General features: G+C 31.5%; 1 protein-coding gene across 1 annotated transcript in view; it reads left to right on the top strand.

Annotated features, from left to right (window-relative positions):
* Positions 1–2210, top strand: part of LOC107447794 (P3 protein) — a gene marked incomplete at its 5' end in the record, with an annotated part of 16190 nt that extends 13980 nt beyond the window's left edge. The window contains 1 exon segment of the mRNA XM_016062808.4: positions 811–2210. Coding sequence (XP_015918294.1) covers positions 811–1158 — 348 coding nt within the window. The 3' untranslated portion in view covers positions 1159–2210.
* Between the last annotated feature and the right edge of the window lie 7704 nt (positions 2211–9914).

Genomic DNA, 9914 nt, shown 5'->3' with positions numbered 1-9914 from the left:
ACGGCAGATTTGAGCTCAGAAATTATCTAATTTATTTCTTTTATTGAAAACAAAATTATCCGTTTGAAAACATCGCCTATCAGAATAACATGTAGTAAGCAGCTGCAAACTTTTTAACCGGAACTAGAGTAGGTCCCGAGCTCGAGATTGTTATTGTTTACATTTCTATTGAAAACACCATCCATAAAACTTCCTAGAGCCTGTTCACACTCTTAAACATAACATAAGCGAAGGGATACACCGGACGTTTTCTAAATTTCTTTAGGAAACTTGCTATTGTTTACATTCAGTCAACCTACCATAGCCTTCTTGGGAAAACATGTAGCGCCATCTCTTAGCAAACGATTGTTTTATTTTTGAAGCGACTTTTTATACCGTTGCCTTACTGAGTGTTACAAACAAACAAAGTTCGCTTGAAAAAAGTTCACGGCTCATCACAAAAAAGCAAAATAATGCGAACAAAACACAAACGAAGGTATAAAAATCGACATTTAGTCTGTCTACGGTAAGAACTTCCCCCGCCACAAAGTCTGATGCCGTTGGCTGCTATGGAAACAAGATGGAAATTTCACTCTAGGGCTAACACAATAGACCAAAGAAAAAGCTGTCCTAAACAATGATCCCGCCCCTCTACTTGAAATAGTTATACCTCGTTACCATAGTTACCGCCACGGGTCCAGACGAATAGCTATGGATGTTCTTGTCCCTGCTTTAGACAAACTATAGTACAGTTTCGTTTTTATGAACCTTCCTCAGTATTTAAATGTCTAAGCACTCACTGAAACTAAAGCATGCTATTATCTTTTGCAGGTGATGCTTGCCGGATTGAGCATTGCATGGGGTGGATATTGTTTCGGAGCAGTGGTGGCCTGGCTTTTCAAACTGGATAAGGCACAAATCATCGCAGTGTCTATTGAGACAGCTTTCCAAAATCCCGCCGTCGCTTTCGTCATGCTGGTGCTTTCCCTGCCCCAACCAGAAGCTGATCTTTCATCCGTGCCAGTCATTGCTCAACTCATGCTCACCGGACTGCCCATGTGGGCACTACTGGTAGCCACTAGAATCTATAGAAAGTTTTGTAAAAGAACGGAAAAAACTGATAAAAAGGTTTATACGGTAGTGGAGATGAATGGTGCCGAAGATCAATGCAACATGTAGTTTGTCTAAGGTAAGAACTCCGAGGCCGTCTGGTGCTATGGAAACAAGAACGGCACATTTTAGGGAGGGTAGCTTCACTCTAGGGCTAACACAATCTCGCCGACCCCACACCCCTACTTGTTACCATAGTCACCTCCACAGGTCCAGACGAATGTCTGAAGAAGCTCTTATCTTAGACAAACTATAGCCGATCATTCAGTTACAGAATAAAATTTTTGAGTTCTCAAATTCAAAAGTTATTTTCCATGACACCATCATTCATTCATAACTGTTAAATGAGTGGTCTCAAACGTGTAAGAATTAGGATAATCTTTGTAAATAGAATAAGGGTATCGCCACTCTCCGTTACCATGGTTTCGACAAATCTTGCTTCTTTTTCCTTACGGCAGTACCTTTAAGTTAGAAGTTGAACTTAACTGTCGTATGGAAAAAGCAAAATTTCCCGAAACTATGGTAAGGGTAAAAGTGTGGGGAAAATCATGTTTACAAAGAGCGTAAATTCATAAAACGTGGTTTGAGAATTGTAATAAATTTCGTACAACACTCGAGTTTCTCTCAAACTTTTATTCCGTGTCAAAATCATGTTAACTGTATCAAGATGTACTTTTCTGCAAACTTAAAGACGCTACAGCAGCAAAATTTCTTCAATTCTTTTTTAGTTGTTTCTTTGTACTAGAATTGATTTCTTATCAAGAAATCTTTAGAATAGCACAACAATTATGTTGATCTATTCAAGATACTTTGAATGCAAGAAAATAATTCTTTTTCTTGGAATAACATATTAAAATTTTAGATTCACTCCAATTCGTATTCTTTAAAAGGTGCCTCAAGTCTCGGCTCTTAGTCCATCACAGGTTGTTGCCCGAACTCTCTAACTACGTTATATATAGAGCCTCTAAAAACTACTGAACTAATAGAAGATATGACTGCTTCATACAAATTGCTATTTTACTCACCATTATTTTGTACGTGATATAATTGTAAAAATTGAAGTTGTATGATTTTATCAAACTATATTTTGTAAATAAAATGTACAGAAATTGTTGTATAAATGTGTTATAATATTATGGATTCACAAGTTAAAACTTATTTTTCATGGGAACATTGAAAAATATGACTTGGAAGTCAAAAATAAACTTTTTTGAAATTTCAATGAACATTATGGGCTTGAGATGATATAATGTTAATAGTCTATTGAAAATCTTTTTCTTTAATTATTAAACTTATTATCCTTGATATCTTGAATAGTTTCAAAGAGCAAAATCATTAAATTTTTTTGAAGAATCCGTTTGTAAAAAGCATAAATCGAAAAATATCAGAGAGAGGCGATCAACTTTTTAAATTACACTATCTGGTTAAAAGTATCCGGATATCCAGTTGTTGTCCTGATTAAAAGGATGTTTGTCTATATTTCTGCATCGGCCTTCTGTGGAAGACCAGTTTTTGACTTCCATAACAGCTGTGCTTGCAGTGGCTACGTAATCTCTGCTCTAATTGGGGCTCTGAGAAGGCCTTTTTGGAACACCCATTTCGTCAAACCACGTTCTCGATGTGTGTGAATGGAGCGTGCTGGAGGAGAAATAGTGTCACAGCATACATATCAGAATTCATGTTTCCAACCACCCTAACAACTGGGTATTTGGATGTTTTGGGGGCAGATAGTGTATAGCCTACTTAACAGTATGGGTAAGATGAGCCCGCAATTCATCATCAGCTGTGAGGAAAATTCCAAAAAACGCTCCCAGTCTAATCAAGCTTCTACTTCCCACCTTTTTTTTTAAGGGCTCTCAAATAATATTTTATCATCAAAAGTTAGTAAAGCACAAAAAGAGGATGAGTTATTGCAAAAGAAATCTCCATTGGTATTTTTAAAGTTCAGAGAAAATCGAATTCAGGCAAACCATGGAGAAGAAAATAAGATAACTTTCCAGTTACTTTAAAAAACATTTGAAAAAAAACTTTATGATTTACTCTAGGCTTACCTGAACTCTCTCTCTCTACTTTAAATTACTTATATGGGTGAAAGAGAATTTGCCATTCTCCTCCAGTTCAGCGCCCTCTAAAGTATGATGTGTTCGTGTTTCGGATGTATATAAGTAGTTTCAGCCACACTTTTATGTTTTAAGAACCATTTATTAATCCAAAAAAGTCATACAGGTATAATAAAAACATAAATTGCTAAGATCATATGTAAATGAAGTATTGCAAAAAGGCCCATAGAAGAAGAAAATAGCGAGTGACAACTTTGGAAAAAAATATATATATATTCTATATATATATTCTAGATACTTAATACGTTTCAAAATTGTCAAGAAATGAATATTTCTAGAGCAAACAGAACTACAAATAACTATACAATACCTTACTATCATATCATATTGAATGAAGATGAATAAAGTTGCAGAGAGTTGGAAAGATTCAGAAGGAAATTTTAGGTCCAAACTAATGACAGAAAATAAGGTTAGGTCTGAGAAAGAAAATGAGGGGAAGCCTACTTCTAGTTTGGAATATCTACAAACTGTTTCAGGAACTACTAAACAATGCATCCACGCGTAAAAAGAATGAGCACATCTTTTCTTAAGAAACCTGTATTTGTTTAATGTTACATAAGTTACTTTTTGGATGAGGGTCATCTTTAACCACTACCCATAAATGAATTACAATAGTTAAGTACACCTTCGCTTACATGAATTGACCTCCAATGAAATTCGAAACTGTATAAATAAAAACAATCCATAAAAAAATACACTCCATAATTTTTCTTTAGTCATTCAACTTAAGCATTTATTCAAAAATACAAATCATAAAATAAATAAATATAAAATAAAAAAAACTTCAGATCTTTGCACAAACCAGTTTTAAAAGAACATAAAATAAATGCAACCATGACACTTGAGAAAATATATGAAGAAAAAAAAAGTTATAAATATAACATACTATCAAATAACACTGTCATAATACATAAAATATTTTTTTTTAAAATTATAATTATATAAAATGCAAATTGGTACAATAGTCTTTGATTTTGGCACAAAAAGTATAATATAAAAATATAATTACAAAATTCGATACGTAAATTTTCTAATAAAATTTATAGATAGAATGCTTTTAAGGTGTGTATACATATCATTAGTCTTTCAGAAAAATGAATGAGTCATATTAGTACAAATGATAAAAATAGTTATATTTTTTTGTGTGTAATTCATCTAACGCTGAAAATAGTCATGCCTAGTTAGAAATTTTGACATTGTACCATTTTAGCTACACATTGTCTACACAACACAAAATATGAGATTGGCGAAAGGGCTTTTCATACTTAAATATATTATTTTCGAAACATTGCAGTGAAACACATTTTTAAAAATTTTAATTTGATTTTAAAAATTAAATTTTAATTTAATTTGCAGTGAAACACATTTTAAATTTTTTATCTAAAAATGTCACATTTTACATCACACACCTGTTTTAGTTTAAAAATCTTCTGCGCGATTAAAATACCATATTTATTGTTTAAAAAAATTGGGGTTTTTTTTTGGCATTTAAGATAATGAAACTGATTCAATTTTAACACGTTTAGATTAAAGTGTGATGCCCGGTAACTGAGTGGTAGCGCTTCCCGCTCACCTGCCACAGGTCCTGGGTGCGATCCTCGGGCTGGGTAAGGTTGACTCAGCCTTTCGTCCCTTCAGTGGGTCGATAAATGAGTACCGAGTAAGCTTGGGAACAAAACACTGGGGGTTCCGCGTTCGTCTGACTACCTGACCAGAACATCTGCACCCCAGAGCCCAAGGTCAAGAAAACTGAGATGGGCACAGTAGGTCCTTAGAGTTTTAGATTAGTGTTTCAAAAGCAGCAGGAAACCACACCGATATTCTTAGCATTTCCTTTTGCAAAAAAGAGTTACACAGAACGAACAGGAACTAGGATGATTGAATTTTAAAGCATTATTTAATAGAAGAGATATTTAACACTCTGTCAAGCAATTTTTCTTCTTGTTTTAGGAACAATTACTTTAAGTCCTCAGTCTGAGCCTACAAGCTTTCTTGCATGAAAAAACCTGTTTTCCCCAATGGGGGAAAATAGCAGAGAAATTTCATTCCAAATGAGCTCAATCCACAGAGAGTTAACTGATAATATATACTTCCACAAATCTCTTGACAGTTTATCACTATTTTATCAATACACACAATGATTGCTTTTGTAAATGACACACTCAAAATATGAAGCTATATACAGGGTGAAAAAAATAATGATTGTGCTACTAAACAGGTCAAAACATGTTTTGGAAATCTTAGTTGAAAACAAAGACAAAAATGAAACAGTCACACAATCAAATGTATGAGAAGAAAAATACCCTTGAAACTGTATTCATTTGATCACTAGAGGAATCACACTTCATACAGCAATTCAACTGGTTTTATTCCTCATTTAAAATACTATACATTATTTTTGACAATGATTCTAAAACTAAGGGTTGTTATAACAGAGTTCCCTGTATGCAATGAAACCTCTCATTAAGGACATTTTCTATGAAAAAGAAACCACACTCTTCGCACAGTCATTTATGCCCGAAAACAGTATTTTCTAACCAGGCACATCTTTTTCTAAATTTGAAGGGTATCGCTGCTCTATATATTTTAGATTTTCAAATTCATAAATTTTTCACCACTAACGAAGTTACTATTTTCTCTGACATAAACACAATAAATTTAAAAAGCATTATACTAATAACATTCATTGAAATGATAGGCATACCAAAACTGCATCTTCATATTTATAGGTTTTAAATTTATAAAACAGAATCAAGAAAGAGTTGAAGCAATAAAACAGCGGAAAAAAATACAAAAGCAAAAAAAAAAAAAAAAATTCTTTCTTTTTTTCTGCAGAATTATATTCTAAAGACACTTTTCTCGTTCATCGGAAAGGAAAGAAATACTCCCAATTTTTCTGTTCTCATCCCAGAATAAAAAAATTCGCCAATGACTGACTTGCTTCAGCAAGAATTTTAAATTGATAAAATAAATAATAATAAAAATTCTGAAATCGTAGAAGTTGAAAAGACATTTAAAAAATGATATTTTTTCTTTCATTTTTGAAAGAACACCATCATTTTTAAGAAACATGATAAAAATATCATTTTATATTTTAACAAAATATGACTGTGAGTGGGGATTTTGTTACAAATTCAGATATTCAGAACACTGTGAAATTAGTGGGGGGGGTAGGAAATTCCATTTTAAAAATCAGATTTTTGGCGACCTAAATCCATGACTTTTTTTAAAAAAACAGTTAAAAATCATGACACATTTTGTTCAGTACCAAAATTCATAACTTTCCAGGTGCCCAGATACCCTAAATATTATTTCACTTTAAAAAAAAAAAAAAGAAATGCATGGATCATCCATTTTTTAAAGCATGTAAATTTTTTTTCCTTATCCATCATTCAAATGATTGTTTATCTATTTCCGTACTAAAGAATCATTTATCTTTTCCAAGAAAGAAGATAAAATAATATCTTTTCATGGAGAGTTGAATCATGAGACCCCCTCAAGTTGAAATCATCCTTTTTATTTCTAATCAGTATTCAACACAGCTGAATTAAAAGAATTCATATAAATCAAATAATACTTACTTTCAATGAGGTGTATTCGCCAATGTTTCCTATCAAGCAATGGGGAAGGAATAGAAGCATCCATTCAAATATCTATGAACATAATTAGGAAATATATATTTCAATTTCTCTGTAGCTATGTCTGAAATTATTTTGAAAGAGTACTCGAGATCCTTATTCTTGAGGAAATCTCTTTTTGTTTAAATAATGCCTGTTTAATAATTTGTTTAAATAATCACTTTGAAAGAAAATACTGAGGCATATCCCAAATACCAAAAAAGCAGTGTCTGAAAATGGGCCTAACATTTTAAGATTGGCTGCAGATATCATTAAAAACAGAGGAGAAACGAATGAAACTGGGGTGTTAAAAGGGAAACGAGAACCCAATTCGAATATCTATCAATACCCATGTTACAGATTCAGCTGAGAAACTGGGGCTAATAAATGGTTAAAAAAGTTCCCAAAGCATTCTGTCAGATAAGGATGACAAGAAAAATTCTTCTTCTAAATACCATCTCACCCAGATGTTCATCAAAAAATTGCATTCTTTCCTTCAAACCTCTTTCAATAGACGTTATTAAAAACTTCAAAGTGCTATATAGGCAACTCATTTTCAAGCACTCGATGAGAAGCTTAAAGCTTAGACAAGGCCTCGACCTAAAAATGGACGCCCTATACACTTTTTTGTGGATAATTGCCATCTGAAAGTTTAAAAAAATTAAGAAGCTAAACCATTTTACTGAGGCAGTTTTAAAAAGAGAATACACCAAAAAGCAGATGACATGAATTCTGAATCTTTTGAGTTCACAAATCCGATTCGCTCGAAAATGTATGGACGAGAATGTTGAAAGTCAGAAGAATAATTTTAAATACGGACAAAATAGTTGCAAATGACATCGGATACTCGATGGATGCTTTCTGAGAACTTTAAGTGATGCTCAAACTTGTATTGAGGAACTGATATCCATCCAAAAATGATGAGATTGATGAAAAAAATTCTTTAAAAATGTACCATGAAGATATGGTTTAATCTGCTTAAAGTATGCTTCGATCACATCTTTCTTTTTAACAGGATAAATATAAAACAAAGGCAAATATCAAATTTCTTCATACATTTTTTGCTGTAAACATTATAATTTCGTTAAGTTGAAATAAATATCATTGTAAATAGTTATTATAGATTATTTCGATAACTTTGCAATTATTATAAACACAATTTATGGCCTTCGTGTACCCTTCCCCTAAATGGACAACTATCGCAAACATTCGGTTCCCGAGAGTGTCCGCTTAATGGAGATTTCACTGCATATATACATATACTCCATAACTCTACATCTAGAGTTTACAAAAAATATATTTAATAGAGAAGTTTTTGTTTTTAAATGATTATTTTTACAACGATTTTCACTGTGCTTTTATATTCAACAAGAATTTGAAAATTGGGTATAAAGAAAACTATAATGGAGTGCACTGCTCAAAGATAAAATGGCAACAATTTGGATCAGTTGAATTTTAATCCACTACCATCAACAATGAAATTTAATACTGCTTCAACATTTATATAGTATAATGAAAAAGTACAAGTAGTATTAAGTAGGAATTTGGCACATTATAATTAGCACTCATTCATTTGTGCAAAAGAGGAAAATGCAATGGATTCCAACAATAATATTCCAATGCATTCCATAAAATATGTTAAAACCTCATTATTTTACATAGACAAGAAAAATTTTAAATGAATAACTAGTTTTGTTTTTAGTTTTTTATGAAATCACCAACGAAAATTTTTGTAATCCAAAATCATATTGTAAACTCAGTTTGCTTAAAATAAAATGTATTGAAGCAAAGGGCAGTTTTATGCATATTTTGCAATACGTATTTATTAATTTAGTATGAGGGAACTTTTTGAAACTGTTTCAATGATTTACTATCTATTACTAAAGCTAACACGCAACACATGAAATTTTTTATAAAACAATACAGAATTAATTACAGTTTTTAGTAACTAAGGAATACTAAAATAAAAAAAGTCATAGCAAATAATTAGGATTATTATGTAATTAACAATAGAAATTCAACATTGTTTAAATAAGATCGACACAAAAAATTCTAAAAATAGTTATTGATGTATTAGAATGCAAATTAATACTTAAAACATAAGAATTTTTTAACTGCATATATTTGATACTGTATGCGTATGGCGATGTTGTGAATATCTCGCCAATTGTGAGGCCCCGTGCCACACGTGTCTCTCGCCAATTGTTTTGTTTTTGCATGTGTGCTTATTTCTTTGTTGTTGTCTATCTCTCGGATCTCGAGATGTGTGGGTTAGCATTCTTGTGATAATGCAAAACATAAAGTGAAGCTACAGTCCAAGAGTTGCGTCTGAACTTTAAGGGGACACTTCACGATGAAAAACCCAAAAATCGACCAAATTATACTTTTTTCAATTTTTGTTTCAAAAAATAATAGTTATATCTAGCCACAATTTAAAAGAAAAATTTTTCAATTTCAGTCATTTTTTGCAAAGTTATAAGCATTTCAAGATTTGTAAACAAGGTTATGTAAACTGTCTGTTTTTATAGTTAAACTGTTTTTTCTCAATGTTGTTTTTTTACGATAATATTCAAACTTCGAAAAGTTCCTTGCGCATGAGTTTTGAATAAATCTTTATTTTTTTCTCATATATATGATTGGTCTAATGTTCCCTAACCAATGTGATATAAATAAAAGCTGAATACTCACTGAATATTTTTTAAATTACTTTAAATTGTTATTTAAATTTCAATTTTTAAAAATTATATAAAGACTATGATATTTTGATTTTTTATTTGTTTAAAATTAAGTGCTAAGTTGTTCAAACATATCCAATTTTATTTATACTTATTCAAACTGTAATATAAATGAGTTTCATACAGCTACGATAAAAACTCATGCGCAGGAAACATTTTGAAATATTGGAACATTTAGTAATTTAACTTGCGGATAAATTATTAAAAAAATTATAACTTTTCAACAAATTAATATTTTTGCTTCAAATTTTGGGAATATCTTTCTAAATGCTTTATTCACAATCTATGAAATTTTCATTAAAATTGGTTGATATTTAAAAAAAATCATTTTGAACCTGAAGTGTCCCCTTAAG

This window comes from Parasteatoda tepidariorum, chromosome 4, assembly GCF_043381705.1.
Source record: "Parasteatoda tepidariorum isolate YZ-2023 chromosome 4, CAS_Ptep_4.0, whole genome shotgun sequence".
Taxonomy (NCBI): domain Eukaryota; kingdom Metazoa; phylum Arthropoda; class Arachnida; order Araneae; family Theridiidae; genus Parasteatoda; species Parasteatoda tepidariorum.
This window is presented reverse-complemented; position numbering and strand designations above follow the sequence as displayed.